General features: G+C 44.6%; 1 protein-coding gene across 1 annotated transcript in view; it reads right to left on the bottom strand.

Annotated features, from left to right (window-relative positions):
- Positions 1–2,741: 2,741 nt before the first annotated feature.
- LOC102298438 (xenotropic and polytropic retrovirus receptor 1 homolog) overlaps positions 2,742–20,308 on the bottom strand; it is a gene marked incomplete at its 5' end in the record, with an annotated part of 25,804 nt that continues 8,237 nt past the window's right edge. The window contains 12 exon segments of the mRNA XM_014336373.2: positions 2,742–3,173; positions 4,092–4,316; positions 4,406–4,545; positions 4,616–4,782; positions 11,052–11,252; positions 11,816–11,984; positions 15,094–15,273; positions 15,600–15,787; positions 15,864–15,945; positions 17,729–17,812; positions 17,905–18,054; positions 18,189–18,409. Coding sequence (XP_014191859.1) covers positions 3,116–3,173; positions 4,092–4,316; positions 4,406–4,545; positions 4,616–4,782; positions 11,052–11,252; positions 11,816–11,984; positions 15,094–15,273; positions 15,600–15,787; positions 15,864–15,945; positions 17,729–17,812; positions 17,905–18,054; positions 18,189–18,409 — 1,865 coding nt within the window.

The raw sequence follows: 20,308 nt of genomic DNA on the forward strand, positions 1-20,308 counted from the left end.
AGCAGAGCGAGAGGGTCAAACACGCACACGTAGACGCCAGCGTTAAAGCGTCGCCATCGTTTCTCGGACAGCCAGGGGGCCTTTCACAGGAGAAGCTCGAAACTTAAACCAGTAGCTGGTAATAGCATTGGCCAGACACGCGGCGCACTTACTTCAAAATGTAACAGTAACAGCTGAGATAAGTGAAGCAACGCTTAAGCTCAAGTGTGTGTTACAGAAGCAAAGACACCTGATTGTTCTCGTGGCACGAAATTGTCACAGATCGTGGATAATGCGCATTATCCACGATCTGTGGATCTGGCATGATCTGTAACCATGGTTACTGTTGTTACAGCCTTAGATGCTAAGGGCTCGGGTTTAAGCTCGGGAAGAGAGCGGGATCACAGAGGGCTTCTAGCATCATCCCAAGCAAGAGCGATTGCAGCAGAAAGAGCATCCGGTGTAAAATCTGCACCAAATCAAGCATGCAGATCCATCCGCTGCGGCGTCCCTCGGGAAATAAAGCCACATGAAGCCGAAAGCTTCATTGTTAAAGAGCTGAGAACGAGCTTATTAAGTGTTCGACCACTGCCAAGTCCCCTGATGGCCTTACATGTAGCCCAGTTTTGTTTTTGTTATTAATCATTATGGATTTTATTGCCCGAACGAAACGACCGTTTACCTGCCGCTGGATGGAAAACCACCAAATCTGGCAACACTGCCGTCAGTAATCACAGGAATTCTGTTATTTTGGATGGGAGGCGAAACATCTTCATCAACATAAAGAATCCGAGTCGCCTAATTTTCAACCATTACTCAAGACTAACATGGTCCGGAGAACCAATGCAATCATATTAAGACAAGATGCAAAGACATGATCCATCGGTTTTAAAACTGACGGGACTCACTGAGCTCACTGAAATCTAAAAGTGCTCCACGGTTTACGTTCCAGAGAGCAGGTTTAGTGAAAACTGGAGTGAAAACTCTGGATTTGATGTTTTAGAGACGGGATTAATCTAAACATCGGGTCAGTTACCGGGGCAACAGACTCTCTATAAGTAATCTGCTCACTGACAGATTTCCTTTAAACAACTTTTAAGGTTTTCTCATTCGTGCAGTCAGTCTTAAAGCACCAAGGGGGACAGAAGCTGGTCCTTACAAACAGTCCAATCCCATTTATATGTTAGCTTGTTGTTTATGATGGCTAACGTGGCTGCTTTCATAATAAATCTGTCATCAGTGTAACAGCAGAGTCAGCGACCACGGCATACCACGGATTTATTACCGGCTCTGCTCTATAGGATACATCCTTCTAGCTCTGTGGGCAGTCAGGAATCTGTCAGGTTGTCCATGAGATGCCCTGCACTGATGCCTGACAGTGCGCACTACTGTAGTAATCACTTTCATTAGCTTTCACGTTGGAGATGACAGGAAGATTTCAGCATCTTCAGCGACTTTCAGGTTCTGAAAGCATTTTAAAATAAGTTTGAGAATCAGGACACATCCGGAGTATCTGGATGAATTCAATTGAATTGAATTCAATAGATGTCTACAGATAATTTATTTTCTACTGTAATTGTGCCAAACGCAGATATATTTTGGTTGGATTCAGTTTAAGTAAAGAATGACTGAGTGGACAATGCTGACTTTGTTTTTCATTTACTTTTATGCTAAATGCCGTAGCCCACAGTCAAACCCATTATTGGCTGATGAGCGCTGCACTGATAACGGCTTAGTTTCCTCACACTCAGAGTTGATTTGAAGCAACTCCGATCAGCTTGTTCTGGAGCCGAAAACCTAGAATTTGTTGAACCTGCTTTCTGGAACAGGACCGAGCTGATCAGCTGTACCTCTGCTTATGTTACTGTGATCTCCAGCCTGCAAACTTCAATCTGCTTTTAAACGTTTGGTTTTTATATCAGTTTGCAGGCTTGTTAAAGGAAGCTACCCCAGCCACAGTCACATTCATAAAAAATAAAACTTTGGTAATTAATGTAAAGAAAAGCAACGCATGTACATTTGCTGCAGTTAACAGGGCACGTTCACGCACTAATTAGAGGTCGGGGATAACCGAGGGTCCTAACTCTGAGCTCGTTAAAAATGTGGCACAAGTTCAACCATGAAAAACATTCCAAACATTATAAAACACATCGACAATCAGATGCTCCAACTAGTCTGACTAGTATAAACAACAATGTAAAAGGACTTAACAACTACAACAGAGTCATAATGCACATCAAATATTACAAAGGAACTTCACAGACTTAGAAATGTTTGAATCAAAATTTCCCTTTTTGTGTACAAGTACAAGATTTTGTGTAATAAATGCACTTTTCCTGCAAGTGCCTCCAGGGTTGTGATTGCACACTGATGTTATTACAACTAAAAAATATTAAAAATTAAAAAAAAAACAAGGAGAGAGAGAGATGGTGTATAAAAAGAATCAACAAGCTGAAACCAGTTGATTTGTTCTGATATGCTGTGATATGCGTGCAGAGTCCTTCCTCAGGTTTGTGTTTGTTAGTCTTTTGATTGGCTTTGTCTTCTCCCTGTTGATCCTAGTGTAGGTGTGCAAACAGTCGTCGGTAGCCTATTTTATGCTGCGTCTTCTAAACAAATTCAGGAAATAAAAGAAGAATCTACAGAAAAGTAAACAACAGATATTAAAAAAAGTCCGTTTAAAAAACAGAAGAGGATAATCCCCGGGCAGTGCGGTCTTATCTCGCCGGTTATGTGCAGAAGGATTCCCTTGATGTCTGTCCATCTGTCTGACTGTGTGGCTGTTTGTCTGGGTGGCATTAGCTCTCTCCTCACCTGCAGCGATATTATACTATACTTGTGCTTCAGCGGGTCTATCTCTGTGTGTGTTTCTACATTATAGGTGTGTGTGTGTTGTTTCCATACTTATAAAGACCAACTGTACTTACAAGGACGTAAAGATGAGGTAAGTTTCCCAGAGGTGAGGACAGTGACTGATGGTCCTCACTGCTTTAAAGGTTTCGAGACTGAAGGGTAGGCCTGCGCGTTAACACTACGAGGGAGGAGCTTTGAGGTCAGGCGTTAGCGAACGAGGTCTTTATAAGTACAGTGTCGTAAAGTGTGTGTTTGTGTGCGTGCGTGTGCCGATGCTGTGGACTCAGCTGAAGGCCTCATCGTCAGTATCTTCAATTAGCACCTTGGTGTCCTTCTTCGATCTGAAATAAAGACGATTAAAAAAAATCAGACGTTATCTGACAAAACCGAGACTTCATTTCACGTTGCGTTACTTATACATTACTAACTATTTAAAACAACTGCATGGACTGCTTTTTCATGCACTCAGTTCAGTATTGTCTTCACACAAGTCCAGACACTATATGGGCAGCAGCACCGGGCCACCTGCAGGAGCCATGCAAACCATGCCATGAAGCTCCCGGTGCACAGTTACTGTGCTGATGTTAATGGAGGTTTGTGTAACACTGTGTAACACTTTGTGACTTTAATTCAGACAAAGGCATATACAGCATTTTACAAATTTATCAGACCACCTGTCATAAAAAGAAGAAAACACACAGTAATATTTTTTAAATCATATTTTACTTCTCTGAGAAGTTGGAAATTAATCAAGAATGACACTCAGCCGCTAAAACTACTTTTGTGTTCAGGAATGAAAGTAAATCAGTGTCATTTTACATATTCATAAAAAAAAGTTTTTTGTAAAACAGCAATAATTATATTTTAGCATTAAAATGTAAAATTTCTGCACATACGATTGGATTTTTGGTATCTCTTCATAGCTCAAACACCAGGATGTGGGAAAAGTTAAGTTCAGATCCTGGGTTTCCTTGATTGCTCAACATAAGGGACCTCAGCTGTACAGCCTCTAATGCAACATCTGGATACTTCCTCTACTGAAGGAACAACTGTTTTTTTTTTTTTTTTCAATTTCAAATGGGTGTAGTATCTTTGAACACATTTAATTAATGAAAAAATGTTCAGTGTGACAGTTTTATAATCTCCAGGAGCAACGACGAGGAAGTATAACTTCTTTCATCTACAGTAATACCAGCTCTGCACTCGTCTTCAACGTGAAATAAAAGTGCAAGATGTCAGGCACACACGTGGTTTCTTACTGTGAGGTGGACAGCAGGGGGCGTCGGAGCGACAGGCTGTGGGACCTCTTCCAGGTCTTCTTGCCCGAGCGGTTCCGGACTCCGTCCTCCTGGTCCATCATCTGTTCCAGCAGCGTCTGGTCGTCAGCGTTGAGCGGCGCCACAGAGATATCCCGGACCGCACGAAACTCACCGCAGTTGTTCAGGTGCTCGTTCTCCAGACGGAAGAAGTTCCACACAAAGCGCCTGCAGTGAGGAAGGTGAGGAGGACGACACGAGTCACCGTGGGTGCTCTGCGAAGCTCGTCGTAAGGAACAAACTTTGTTCAGACCCACCTGAAGACCTCAAGAGGAGCCAGCATGGTGGCCAAGATGTCGCCCACAGAGTTGATCTTGGTCGTTGTGATCAGAGAAATCTGGATCGTCCAAGCAAAACGCAGGATCACATCTTCCACAATAGCACAGTAGTAGTAGGCCTGGACACAGAGCAGACGGGGTTAGTGTCTGTTTGGGTGGGACGGGCACGGGGATTAAACCAGACGCTACCTTATGCGGATAAACGATTTCTTCTCTGAGGAAGATGTTTTCGCCAGCTCCACGATCAAACAGACCCCAGTCCATACGCAGATCCCAGATCAGTGTGTACAGGGAGCTGATGATTGAAGACACAATCAGAAGGTAGAAGAAGGTGTTGGCGTCTGCGTGACTTTGCTCTGAAAGAAAACACACGAACACAACTTGTGTCAGAGGCTTGCATTCAAGAACTCCTCTGGTTTTAGCTGCAGTAAAGAGAAATGCAACAGCATCAGCACACTCAGAGCAGGGTCGCAACTTTTCTATTATCACTTTTACCACTAGAGGGAGCCCTCCTGCCACGAGTAGACCAGCATTGATTGATTGAACAGATACCCTTAGAGAGCTATAACACTTTAGTGTTCACTTTTCATTATGCCTGCACTAAAATCTACACACTTGCAGCCCACAGCATAAAAGCAGAGTGTGAAAAGGTGTTTTTCATTGTCTTTAATCGGAACAGTTTCATATGCAAATAATCAGCGCCAGTTAGAGCGCCACCTAGTGGGAACAGGAAAGATCAAGTTTTGTCCTCTTCACAGGTTCATTACATGCACCCCAAAGGTCGTCTGCATTAACTTCAGGCCCTGGTGATGCCTTGCTGTGAAAACTGAGTTTTTATTTAAGACCACGCCCTGTTGGCATGGTGATTTGCCGTTAACGGGTAAGCTGCAGATGAGGAGCTGGGAAAGCTTCAAAAGTCACGCCTCGAACGCGATGAAGGCTGTCATGTTTCATTGGTTTTTTCCCTGGGTGTGGGAAAATGGCTCTATAGCGCCACCTGTTTAAATAGTAGTTTTAGGGACTCCTGAAAATGTACATAGCATGTCTCTCTGCACTTTTTACGGGTCAGTTGTGTCAGAGGTCAAGGGGAGCCGAAAACTTTAAATGTACTTATGTGGTACATGTAGTTTCGACTTTCGCTGCCATGAGGCCAGCTCTCTATTGGACAAGAAATGTTTAATCTCAATGAGATTTTTTACCTGGATAAATAAAGGACCAACATTTGCCCAGGTTCCTGCAGAGACGGGCACCTACTGGGCAGAGACAGACCCACAGAGGTCTTTGGGCTGTGCCTGAGAGAACTCATGCAGACACATGGCACTTTTAACCTTCACACACTCACACTCGGATGGATACAGCAAAGAGCACTTATGGGATGCAGCATCCTACCCAAGGATACTTCCCCATGTAGGTTGGAGGGTTGAACCAGTGACTTTTTACTAAAGGAAGCCGAGACCTTCTTGCTGTAAGGTGATAATGCTAAATAAAGCAGGACCTGATGTTATGACAGTAGATTTTATTTCTCTAAAAAACAAAAATAAGTCCTAACCCCCCCCCCCCACTCTGCCTTCTGAGACATGAATGAAGGATTAATCGTGATAATTATTATTAGTTCAAGTGCTCTCAGCTGTGGGCTGTACAACAATCTGCAGTTAGTTTACAGCTGATTGATGTACTGCGTAATGTCACAGTGTTTTTATAGCTGTGCTCAGCAGCGCCCGCGTGTCTCTGTGGGAGCCGTGCGGATGTGATTTTCTTGTTCCTCAGTGGGCGCCGATGTATAAATCAGCACCCGATGGCCTTTCACATCGACTCGCACAGACGGCAACCACCAGGCAGAGATCGGGCTCGCTCTCATTTGTCATAGTCACTGTTCTACGTGCCTCCAGCCTACGAGACGCCAGGGATCAGAGCCGGGACAACAGAGAATTACTGCTGTTCTGTTAGCCGCTGCCTCCATTGTGCCGTTTGCTGCATCAGCTGAGCGACGGGATGGAACCGGTCCCTACGGCCACACCGAGGTCTCCCAGCTGTAGATTAGACTTAGTCCCAGACAACAGACTCTTTTCACTGGAGAATATCCACCGATGTGATTTCCTTTAGCTTTAACGTACTGAGGTATTTAATCCTCCACTCGCTGATGCTGTCTTTCCACAAGGATGGGTCACTGTTGGGCCAACCGGAGGTCAACCATGGTGGGATGGGCATTGATTGAACTGGTCAGGATGGGCTAATGGTGCTTACTGGCTCCTGTCACACACACTCAACCTCTATTTTCTTTTCAAACACACACACTGTTGTTGTCTTGGCCAGTCGTGCTGATAAAGACAGAGCACATCTTTTGAAACAGGTCAACAGGACTTGAAAACAACAAGAATGGCTGCTGTTGAATTATTTTTCAGCTTTTCCTTTTCACTGAATCTAGCACTCGTCCTCACAGCGCGGTTTGTTCTTCATTCTCTTACTTTAGTTCATTTTCACTTTGTGTCCCATGTTTTTGGCTTAGTTAGCAGTTACAAACACAGATGCGCATGAAGGAATTTTTGATGCAGGCCAAGAATTCCACACCGAGCGAACTGTGAGGGTGTGAAACATGAAGGTAGGCAGAAGGTTAACGTGGAAGTAGACAGCTCCCCCCACACTTCCCCTCCCACGGCGCTGTCACAAAGGCCAGATAACCTTAGATATTGAAACACCATCCAATTCTTCATCTTTCAGTTATTCCCTTTTGGAGCTTCCCACCCCGTCCGTTGCAAGGATGCACACCAACCCTCCTCTTTTCCTCCTGCCTGATGCATCCACCGTCCCTTCGACTGTATTGCGGTGATTAGAACTTTTGAACTTTCTCCAGAGCTCTCCTCCTCAATCCTATCCCACTGTCCTCATGTGTCACTCAGCTCGTTCAACTATTTCTTTTTCTCTGATAAAAGCGTTTCAACATTTACATCTTAGAATCATATTTCTCTGTCGTGTCCTCGCCTCCCTCTGGTGTCCTTACTTTCGTGCTACCTGCTGTTCTTCCAACACCCAGAGTAACGTCTGGTGTCTGACAGTCCACAGCATCATAATTATGCAGGTGATACATTTATTTCATAATAAAGGTGAAAGCAAATAACTTTGCAAACAGCGTATCATCAGCGTTTAAATGGTTGGATATTGTTCCACCTGAAACACTTGACTACATTAGCTGGTCATCACCTTGCATGTGTTTTCAGTGGGGCCGATTTCCCCTTTTGGTTTTACTATTAAGAGCCACTGTCATTTATTGCAGCCCTCACTTGTCCAGCATCACCAGGAAGAAGCTTAAAAAGACGAACAGAGACCCAAAAGTACTGGTGCAAAGAGATAACATGATATTTAAAATGAGAGAAAAGTCCAACAATGATATTTTTTTCTTTAATACCTCACAAGATCTGATTTATCTTGTGCCCTGCTGGAGAGACTTGCAGCCTCACTTTATGAATAAACCATGTAAATGTCATTCGATCAGCTACAACAGCACAATGCAAAGTGTTAATGCATAAGTACAAACAACCTAATACTTCTGTAGTATTATAGTATTACATGATAACAAATACAGCCCCAGCATCAGTTTTAGGTGCTTCTAGTTTGAATATTTTACAGACATTTTCTGATAATGCCTTTGTGTTCAAAGCAGGGTTTAAACGCTATTTTTACCCTGTTGTCTCAGTGCTTTCAGATAAATCAAGAGTGTTTATTCAGCTCAGACTTCTCCCAACCTAATATGATACTTACAGCTTTATTTGAATTATTTTACCTGTTAGCTCCATCTCAACATGTGCACTTTATCAGATTTCCACCTTGTGTCTGAATCGAGATGTGCTTCACTGATAATAACAAGAGTCTGCTTTTGGGGTTTGCAGGGGTGAATCAGAGTTCAAACAGATGGCGAGAGAGACTCAAAGCAGAGCTTTTATCTGTTTTCGGTAAACGTGAGTACGTGTTTGACTAGAGCCGTGTCGGTGTGTGTGCTGTGATTCCTGTCCTGATAATGAACGAGGGGTCAGTACATGAAATTAAGTTGTAAAAGCTGTCAGTTCAGCCTCATCTCTATTCCAGCAGAGTCCAGCAGGCATGCGTTCAGCCCGGGGCTGGTAATTACACTCCTCTCCTCTCCTCCATTACTTCCGGTTTGATATCTTTTAAATATTAGTATCTCCTCCCTTTCATGTCCTCACTTGCCCCTGCTGCACCCTTGCTTTCTCTCCAACCTCTTCGCATTAAATTTCCCATTTTACTTTCCTCTCAGCGGCTATCGCTTCTAAATTTAGGGATTCTTCTCTACAGCCGTCTCAGTCCGTTTCCACCCGTCACCACCACAGTTACCTCACACAGACCAGCAGGAGTCGTGTTCCTCAAGGTTATTTTAGATGTTTTACAGGATTTGGTGTTACAGATGGAGGGATCTCTTTAAAACCATGCCTGCAGTGACTCTACACTGCACTTTGTGGTTTACCTTTAACATCACATTTTCCCGTCTCCCTGCTAGCACAGGGCTGCGTTTCTCTTTCTGCCCGTCAAACATCGTTTTCTTCTGCCTTTGCCTTCCCTCTGGATAGATCCCAAGAATTTAAATTAGCATTAGGCCTGCAGCTCCTCTGCATCTCAAACAGTGATAAGTCTCAGGCTGCTGTACATAAAGCAGATTCCGTATTGATCCCGAGAAAAGCAGCTGCTTTACTGTCAGGCCTCAGTGCAGCTACACAGTTTGGGAACTCTGCCCACACCAGGAAATCCTCCAGCATCTCTCAGGTTACAGGCCTCAGAGCCTCTGCTGAGATTACAGTTTCATGACAATGTCCAATCAGCTGCTCGCAGCAGTGAGCTGAGCGTTTCCTCTGAGGGGAGAAATCTGCTCAGTTTTGCTGAATCACATTAAAAATATGATTCAACACACACAGATTACTTACTTAATTTCCACTTTGGCCCATACAGACCACAGAGGAGACTGTGCCTCTTAATTTTACAGATTTTGATCAGCAAATGGAAGCACGAGCCAATGGACACCACTCAGTCCTCTATGGAGAATCCTGTGATTTATTTCCTTCATTTTGCTTCCCGGAGGTCTGTGTGGGCAGTTCCAGGAATCGGCGAGGTGATGTGGCAGCGAGGTCACAATGGAAGCGTTAGTGATGAAGGTGACACATCCACTCGCAGGCGCTGGGACCTTTGCCAGATACCGACTGACACTCCAGACAGCTTTTACAGCTGGACCGAGTGGTGTGAACATGATACCAACCTGCTGTCTTTGCTGTCAGGTCTGCTGGGCGATGCAGGCAGACTTGGCACCGTCCTGTCCGCAGTAAGGCTCCAGCGAATATCAGCGCTAAAGGCTCCTTCGTACATCGACTCTGTATTTTTAGTGTGTCTGAGGCTCTTATTGCTTCTTTACCAGATTTGGATTCAGGTTATTCTGATATTGGCAGCCGCATTCAGCCATCAAAGCCTATTTATGTAGGAAATACTCAAAAGATCTGCTCAACAGGCAGTTTCCTCAACCATTTATTCAACGTCCGTGTCTGTGGAGCCGTCTTCCCACCCTCCTCCTTCACTTAACCAGCGATCAGCCTTGGCCTCCATTATCATGCTGGATGAAAGACAGCTTCATACAGAATAACACATGAAGGGAGGCCATTAGTCTAAGGGTACACAGGCTTCAGACCAGAGGAGGAAGGAGGATATGGTTTAATGGACGCCTTTCCTACTGAGATGGAAGAAAAAAAAGAAAAAGAGGTCTGTCTGTCCTTCTGGTTCATCCAGTATCACTGACGGTCAGCTTAGGAAGCAAATGCACTGATTTAAATTTAAATCGAAGAGAAAAAAGCCAAACCGAGAAATAGCATTCAATGATTTAAAAGGTTGCAGATGAAGTTTCCTTGCTGGCATTTTGCTGGAAAATAAATATATCGGCGAGCAAAATGCCAGCAAGGGTTTAAATAGAAAAGAAGCTTTGAAAGGAGACGTGTGAACAAATATCTGCGATGGAGACGGGAAATGCAAAGCTGCGTGCTAAAGAGATGCTTTTACTGCCCGAGCGTCTCTGAACATGAATTCCTTTGTGATTTGGCTTCTGAATCAGAATAATTTTAATCATTTCAGGGTAATTACGAAGCTGTTACGGAGAGAGTGACTCGACTATTAATGCTCTCTTTTTACATCCAACCTGCTCGTAATTTCAAATCTCTGCTTTTTCTTTTTAAATCCTCGACTTTCACCGATCTGCTGCCTCTCCTCTGTCTGACCTCCTGAACCGAGAGCAGAGCCTTGCTTACATGCAGCTGTGTTTGACAGACCTCTCCCATTCTCTTTATAAAGCTCCAGGCATGGAAACCAAGGCCAGCTTCTAGCATTTGCGCTCAAGGTCACCTCAGCTCTTTGAGTACACACAGCTCCACACAAAAGGCATTTTAGCCTTTTGTGTGGAGCTGACATGTTCCTGTAATACACGAAACACACGGAAACTGTCGACTCTTCAGCTCGAGACTGACCGTGTCTGCGTTGGGTTCCTCTTTGATTCGAAGCACTGCAAATGACATAAGCTGTTATATAACGTCTGCCCAGCTGATACCTCAGCGTACACGTGCTTATCAGTCCCGTCTCCTACCTTCGTGTGTGGCGTAGAGGGCGGCAAAGGTGACAACAAAGAAGGTGGTAGAATATTTCCCAGCGTTCACCAGGTGCGGGAAGGCCCTCTTTGTGTCACGGTAACGCCTCAAGCACTGGATGAAACGCAGCCAAGCAGGCAGACACTGGATGATGGCACGGAGACCGTAGGAGTAGCTGTGGCACACGAAGTCTCGGGAACCTACAACAATATAAAACAGAGTACTGTTCACTCCAGTGTGTGTGTGATCAGGGAAAAATGAAGTCCTGGTGCAGAATTTGCTCTGTGGACACATTCTGCCAGCGTGATGATGTCACAGTCGTGCAAAATGCAGTCACAAAACTCTCCAAGGGCGTGAACTTGGTGGTGTCACGGCCGATGCGAAGATCGCCTCTTCTTTCACTCTACAACAATTTCCTCTCCATGTTACCCTTTGCACTAAGTACTCGTCATTACGAGAGTCACACGATGCCCTCTGTGTGACCAAACACTTACTTTCCATTAGCTCCAGGTTAACTGGCACATGGAGGCCAAGATATCACTCGAGTAGATGGCGATTAAAATGTCATATTTCCTCACAGGAAATCTCAACAGTCTGTCGCATTAGATGCAGAACAAATAGCACGATAACCCTGATCTGTCCATTAGCTACACTAGGCTTGTCCCTGTGCAACCAAAGGGCTTAAACATACAGACAGTGTATGTTTTTATGTTTCTACTCTGCATGCTTTTCCAGTAAACAAAAGCAGAGCATAACGCCTCACCTCCAAAGTCGGGTAACAGGCCCTTGCTGTTGCTCCACTGCAGCTCGAAGATGTAGAAGCAGAAGATATACTCCAGGTCCATGAGAGTAAACACCAGAGAGTTGAGCTGATCAGCCAGCCAGAAGTCTGCAAACTCCACCCGGTGAAACGGCGCAGTGAAAACACGAAACTGAAGAATGAAAAGACGGATGGTGAAAACAGAAAATGTGCAACAAAAACCTGAAAAATGCTTCTTGCGTTTCAGAAAACGCCCCAGCTGACCTCCCTGCAACAAACCTTAGCTGGGACGTCATGCTGAAATTACCCCGAGTCTGCGGTTCATCACCGAGACTGAATTAGCCAACAAATTATTTGCGTGCAAATCCTGCAGTACTTTACGAGGGAAGTGCAAAGCCGAGGGAGACACCTAACGCAGTGGGATAAAGCCTCCGGTCTACCTTATCAGCACGCCACAGGACGCTCTAATGAGTCATGCTTTTGTGCCTGTGCACATGAATTTGTGTATTTGCGTGCCACTAATTATTAGTGAACACAAAGACATGAAAGGAGCTGGCTGTGCTCTGCAGCCTGCTTCTACGGGCGTGTTATTTGGGATATGACTTTGGCAGGGGTTCAGTTATTGACCACGCTTTGTAAAATGATACAACCCTGCTCGACTTTTTCCATTTAACCCCCCCCCCGCGGCTACATCTGACATTCAGGAGCGAATGCACACACCCTCCCAAACCCCACATACTCTTTATTCCCTACAAATGTCACACAGTATTGATATTTTTTGTTTTTGCACATATTAGCTGATTTCTTTTAACCCGTCAGTCAAAGTCAGTATTGATCGAGTGGCCATCTCACTCATATCCACTCCGTGTGTTGTTGTCTAAAGGCTAAGCCTGCTGCACTCATGGTAACGTCTTCATTTCTTGAGCAAACACTTGTAATTCAGCTGCTAGCTCTGCAATTTGTCCTGTAATGAAATCTTATACTGTTTGTCATCAGAGGCAACATGCACACCTGACATGGATACATGTGATCTCATTACTAGTAAGAAAACACACTGTTTACTCCAATGAAACAATAATCCAACACTTCATATCTACTCTAATTCTATGCTGCCAGCATGAGTGTGCAGGACCAATCAAGAGTGAGACTGACTGTGAAGCCCAATCAGAGGAGGAGGGCTGAGGACTGCGGGGAGCTGCGAAAGAAGGGACACGAATACGAGCAGGGGGTCTTCTGCTGATGCTGGGGGACAGGTGGGGAGAAGGAGGGGGGATGAGGGGCTGAAGGAGAAGTGGAAGAAGAGGAGGAGGGAAAGGAGGAGCTCCGGGCATCAACATACTGATAGATCTATGCCTGTAATGATTGCACAGTCACAGCCTCCACCTCCCCAGAGACAAGCTGCATTCTATTATCCCTCACCCCCTGCCCTCTTTGTCACCACACACACACACACACACACACACACACACACACACACACACACACCCTCTCTCCTGAAGGCCCCTATCACAGCTTAGACAAAGGACAGAGTAACACGGGGGGCTTTGTAAACATGAGGTTTGAGATGGATATCTGAATTGTGTGAGATAGAGACGCATGCACACATGTGCGCAGACACATTTAAATCGCAGGTTAATAAAATAGAAAATGCTAGAAAAGCGGACACGGCTCAGAAACAAATTTCTAATCGGTTTTCCTTTGTTTTTATTTTAAATCTTTGTTGCGTTAGGATAATAATGCCAAAATAACACAGGAACAAAATTAATTACACCTCGTTGCCAAGAGCTTGCTACTGTGTGTTCTCTACATGTTCTCACTGGGGTTTATTGAAAGTATAGAATATTTTTTCTCTTCAGGACTTAAAACGTCTGCGTAATAAACCTTCTGTTTGCCACGGTTGTGTCTTTCTCTCCGACACTGCAAAGTGACAGCGTTCATTCCTCAGCACACACACAGAGCAGGGATCTTACACCCTCTCATCGTGTCTGCACTGGGTTCATGTTGTTAAAGCAGTCCGTATCAGCTGCTGTGTCACAGCTGTAAACATCTGTTACTGGACTTGCAGGAACCCTGACTGTTGGGATCATGCATCCACTTTGAATTACAGACTTTTCAGCAAAATACCCAGTGACTCAAGACACAACTCCCTTTAGCAAGTAAGGTACGTGGTATCTTACTATAATACACCAAATCTCTGTCTGCCTGTGCATTTGTTTCTTTGTCTGCAAACTCCTCCTACGCAGTCAGGAGTGAAGCAACCAAACACTGCTCAGAAAAATTGGAAAAATATGTGGCAATGTGTTAGGAATGAAAGGAAGCCACATTATTTGATGGAAAAGAAAATCTACTGTGGGCTGAATTCAAGACAACCCAAAAATCAAAGTGAAAACTGACGAGGCAGGTTTGCCGAGTTTGGTCAGATTTCAGCCCCCGTGTACTTTTATGCATGTCTGGCAATGTCAGGACATGATGGTGACCTGATCACTGAGATCCTGGGCAGTTTGAGCTGGGAGCATTGGATGGATGGAAACACAATGTCCCTGAGGTGATCTATTGGATTTAAGTCGAGAGAGCGTGGGGCCAGTCAATGGCATCAGTTCCTTCGTTCTCCAGGAGCTGCCTGGATGTTGTGCCCCAGGAGGAACCCAGGAGCCACTGCACCAGCGCAGGGTCTGACGATGGGTCCAAGGATTTCATCCCGATACCTGACAGCAGTCCATGTGCCTAATGCTGGCAGCAGTGACATTCCCCCCAGCTAAAGGCAAACTTACAGCAAAGCAGGAAAAACTGTCTGAGGCGCCCACCTGTGCGATCGTTCCTGTGCAGGGGGCTGTCTCATTGGTGCCCCTCTTATTAACAACCTCTGCTACTTAAGTGGCTAGATCAGTGCCCACAGGTTTAATTGACTTGATGCTAAACTCTGATTTTTACTTTAGCTTTTTTTGAGCTGTATATAGTGATGTCATCACAGACCCTGGCAACCACTTAGCAACCTGGAGCTGTTTTTTGCCTTTCTAAACCTACAACACCTTATGAAAGCAGTCTATCATTTCAGTTTCCTGACAATAGCATCTCATTTATTTCCACAAAATTTGGATTGTACCTGCCCACAAACCACCTAGCAACGGGCTAAAATGACCCTTTCAGGCACGTCATCTATCACCTCTATTTTGTTTACTTTTCTCATTGTGATTAAGCACATCAGTGTGCAATACTCTAGCATGGGCGTGGACTATTTACTATACATTAAAGGAGCATTTCCAGTAAACGAGTTAACCGACCAGCAATTTGAGGAGCCAGAAACGTGATTTGTAGTAGCAGGTCTTGAAGGGGTTGATGAGGAAGAGCACCATGAAGCCATAAAGGATGAGAGGGTTGGCCTGCATGGGGATGTAAGTGTACTGCGAGTAGAGACAGGAGAGGATGCTGAGACACCACAACACGCCCAGGAAACCAGCAATCTGCAGCACAGGAAGGAAAAAATGGCTTTAAAAGAAAGCTCCTTTGACACATGATCACCATTAACCCAAAAATCAGAATAACGAGTGAAAAGAGGTTCTGCTTTCAGTTCTGGGTTACCAACAAAACCCCGTGGACATCTAAAGCTAGTGCTTCTACTGAATCAAATCTTATTTTACATGATAATCTGTTCCTTGAATCATAATTACCCATGTAGCTAAACAACCATGTTTACTCAGGCTAAACAGTTTATGAATCCATGATTGCCACTCAGAGATTTGAGCAATTTTCCAGGATCTTCTATAAGACGAGACGTCTTTTTTCTCACCTCAAACAGGTGTTGGTGCGAGAGGTTGTTTCGTGGATTGATCTCAAAGATGAGGACGTGGTTGACTCCAGCCTGTCTCCATCCATAGGTGTTGATGCCCAACAGGAAGAGGAACTGGATCAACAGGAAACCGCCCCGATAGATCCGCACCATAGGCCAGACGTTCTCAGAGCGGAAGAACACGGCACCTAAACAAACCGCAGCATGTTTACTGCTTTATGAAGATGAACTATGACGCCGGGGAAAACAGTAACTTAGACTTACCAGTGATAACGAAGCAGATGGCAAGAATGATGAAGAAGCCACAGTAGAGACCCACGCGAAAGGTCGTCCAGGCCAAAGCAGGCTGAACCAGGCAGACAGGAATAAACCGGATTAACGTGACGACTCACACGAACACGTCCAAAGACGCTTTAGACAAAACGTCATGCAGCAATGAGTCACAGACTCTAAACCAATTTCATTCCTTTTCCCTGCTCGTAAGCATAAATATATTTATCACACACACAGGAGACACGGAGAGCTCACATGTTACACACTTTAAGCCAGACATGACAGTAATTAATGCAGGAGCAAAAGATGCATTGGAGAGCCTTGTTTTCCTCCTGAATGATATCCCGTCTGTTCAACAGAGTCGAGGCACTTATAAAATCAATACTGAAGGCTCCGATGGTTTCCTTTGTCTTTCTCTCAATCTTTCTCACCCCGCTGGCTTTATTTCTCTTTCTTTTAAAAACTGGAATGTTTTGCTTTTAATTGTATTTTTTATAGTTGGATAAATGCAAAAATATTGCATGCTGGGATATTCTTCAGCAAGCATTTCAACATTTGTTCTTCAAGAGGTGACATCTGCAACAGCACAATTACAGAACAGGGGAGGTTTAAGTGTGAGAAGCACATTCACTAGCAACTTTTGACTTAAGTAATGAAGCTTCTCTCCAAGTTCAATAAAGATGATCTTTAATCACTGATCGACCTGCTTTCCTTGAAATTCAGGCTGTTAGTCTATTCTTCACGTCCACAAACTCAACACTGACATTGTTACTCTGGTTTGATTATTTTCTTGCCCCATCTTCAGTCTCGGTTCTGTAAATATCAATGATCTTCTGCCACTTGGACTCTCGTTCGTGCTACCCTCTTCCACCTGTCCTAACCTCCAACTTCACCTTCAGCATCTACACTCTGGGGATCCTGTTCTAATCACTACTGTTGCTGGGACTCTGCTATGATGGTTCATTGGAGTCTAATTGCCAAAGAGCTCAGAAAATCAAATCCCTTAAGTCAATAAATAATGTTCAGTTTTTCTAAATGATCTCTCTTTATTGAACTGCCTTGATTATTTAAGACTAGACTCAACTAGGTGCTGGAAACATTCCTCAGAGATCTTGGTCTATATTGACAGTTGATGCATATTTGGCGTCTATATCCAGCTCTATCACATTCCAAAGGTGCTCTGATGGACTGAGATCCAGTGACTGGAGGCCATGAAGATGAGGACACTGCAGTCATAAAGGGATGGACATGGCCAGCAAGAATACTCAGGTAGGCTGGAGCTACCATGATGGCCACTTGGTGCTAAAGAAGATAGTATTCCCCACACTATTACACCACCAGCACCAGCCTGAACTGTGGATGCAAGCATGGCTCCATCCTTTCACGTCTGCTTGCATCCTGTCCAGCAGTGCCAGTCTTGTCTGGTTGTGGTGAGCCTGTGTGAACTGTAACCTCAGCAGCTGTTGTGGTCTTACGCTGTAGCCATCTGCTTCGAGGTTTGGCATGTGTGCTCAGAGATGCTCTTCTGCACAACTTGGTTGTGTTATTGTTGCCTTCAGCCTGTCAGCTCAAAGCAGTCTGGCTATTCTCCTCCGATTTCTAACATCAACAAGGCATTTTAGCCCAGATATTATCTGTAGTATATCAGATCATTCTCTGTAAACTCTACACGTGGCTGTGCAGGAAAATCCCAGCAGATCAGCAATTTTGGAAATACTCAGCCGAGCCTGTCTGGTACAAACAACTACGCCATGTTCAGAGTGACTTCATTCACCTTTGTTCCTCTATTCACCTGTTCATATAGCTGATTATGTATGAACAGGTGTGTTTCCAGTGTAATCAGCTGTGATTCTGACCTGAGCTGCCCCCAGAGGAGGAACTCTCAGCCTCTTCATGGCCCTTTGACGATCGCCTCCCTCCAGCTCTGTGGTCACCAGGGTCTGGATACAAAAACAACCATTCGTTTCAGACATGTTCGTTTTTTCTACACACGTCTGACATGTAGTAAAGTCCACGTGTGGCAGGCAGGCACCTCCGTCTCAGTAATGAGCTGTGTGATCTTCTTGCAGGTGTAGAAAGGTGCCACCTCCACATGAGCCACACGCCAGTCTGCCCCGCGGGAAGTATCCAGGATCTTGTCATGTTTCTTCAGGATCTTACGGAAACCAGTGAAGTTCAGGTTCTGTGGGAGACAAGAAGAAACCAGCAGCTACAGACCACACCAGACTGGAAAGGATATGTAGTCTGATCAAACGACTGCAGGTGACATAAAGCGATCAACCTCTCGTGATCTGAGTGTGTAGATGCACTAAAAACCTGGTAGTTCTGAAGCAGGATGAGGCTGAGGTAGAACTCGCTGAAGGCTAGCTTCAGGTCTTTGATGTTGTGGTGTTTGCAGCGCTCCTCCTGCGACAGGTGGAACCTGGTCTTGCGTTTCCGCAGACCGGGCGAAGCATTGCTCTCTCGCTGAGCGTCCAGTGAAGACTGCAGCTCGTTCTGCAGCGTCGCAAATCGTCTCTGGGCCTCGGCAAGCTTCTCTGCAGAAGGACAATGAAAGGATGTCACATACATCTCACATACTGTGCTGTGGACACACACACGTTTACACATGTTTACACTTGCACAGCACAACTTCCAGTTTTATCTACTGTTAAGCGTGTTGATTGTTATTATAGCCACTGTGTATTTGCACATATTATAATGAATATTATACATTTTAGAGGATGTTTAGAGTAATACAAAAATAATAAAGGTCCTAATAAGCCCAGTGGAGCTGTTAAAAAACAAGTTGTTGGTTTGCTTGGACCTTTATTTTGGAAATTTTAATATTATTCCTGCATTTGCGTAAAATTAGAGCCTTTACTTTGGTCATTTGTGCTTAACCTCGATATTGTTAAAATGCAAAAAACTGCTGCAGCAAATAACAATAAAAATGATTCTTTATTTCTGCTTGTTCCAGGAAGCAGAAGCATGGAGACTCTTAGGCTGACCTGTGAATGCTGCTGACTGAGGAAGCATTATCTGGGTCAGAGATAGGTTAATACAGCCAGAGAGACAGAATGAGAGAGGAGGGGTAATCACACGCTGCTTGGACAGCAACCTGCATTTCATTAACTTCTCCTGCAGTTCAACTCACTTTTCCAACAAGCAGCTCTCATTTTCCTCCTGCTCTTTGTTTAAATGGTGAATGACTGGTTCTTATACGGCGCTTTGTCTGCTTTCTGTCTCACGTCCACAGCACGTCGAATGCATCGTGAGCAACTCGGGGTTCAGCAACTTGCTCAAGGACACTTGGGATGCAGACCGGAGAACCCAGGGAACCACCAGCCTTGTGATTAGCAGATGACCTGCTCTATATGCTGAACCACAGCCACCCGAAACAGGTCAGAATAACTAATCATTTGGGCCTGCTCTGATGTGAACCGGTGTTTGGTGTCCTCCCAAACCTACAAGGTTCTTTTCAAAGCCACCTACTCTCTGTAGCAGGCCAATAAGACCTGCAGCCCCTCTTTTTCCCTTTTCTTTGCTGTTTCCTGCTCCGTTCACATGGTAGTATTTCTTGTTTGTGTGCAAACATACATTTTCCTGCATCCGGCTGGTTTGTGGAACAACCTGTTTCAAAAAAAGAATAACTAATCATTAATAAATGAAGCCAGTTTCTTCTCATTTAACTTCCTGTTTTCTTCATTTTCTTCAATGTATTTGAATAAAACTCTTTTTCAAACTGAAAATAGAAGTAAAGCTAACATCTGTTTATCATTGTTTGCACGTAGATGGCAGCTTAGTGGCCTGGTTTCCATTACATCCTCATGCTCGTCAATCCAAAAGTAGAATGACACAATTTCTTTGTCGACATAAACAATGTTTTCAGGGTATATTACTACAACCCTGAGTATTTCTTTTTCTACACAAGAGTGGAACCCGCCCGACAAAGATTTTTCCTCTTTATGCTATTCGATGTCACATCGTGGGAAAGCGCAAACTTTGCTTCGACATCCAAACTCGCAGTAATCCCTCAACAGGCACAGAAGCATACGAACCAATGCTCCACTTAATGCTCGTGAGAAAGTCAGACTGCCTTGAGGTCAAGAGTGCAGCATCACATTAGAAGATGTGGCTGGACAGTTCATCTGTGTGGGGCTAATGAAGCTGAAAGAGACAGGTGTTGGTTGGTTTAGGTTTCAGCGGCGTTGGCTTTACTGTGGTGGTGTTTTCAAACACCTTTTGTTCTTTCTCAGCTTCCAGAAAGTGACAGGGTGAAATCCTATCAGCCTAAAACAGCATTTCTTCATTTCTTTTTGTTGTGTATTTAATTCACGATGATGAAAGTGTTGTTGTCCAACAGACTGGATTCTAGCGCTTTGCAGCAGGATGGCTGTGAGAGGTCAGGGACCCCTTTCAGAGGGAGAAAGAGCTCAGTCGAGGCAAGTGTCTTA

The sequence above is a fragment of the Haplochromis burtoni genome, unplaced genomic scaffold (genome assembly GCF_018398535.1).
Source record: "Haplochromis burtoni strain Fernald_Lab_line unplaced genomic scaffold, NCSU_Asbu1 Contig_133, whole genome shotgun sequence".
NCBI lineage: Eukaryota > Metazoa > Chordata > Actinopteri > Cichliformes > Cichlidae > Haplochromis > Haplochromis burtoni.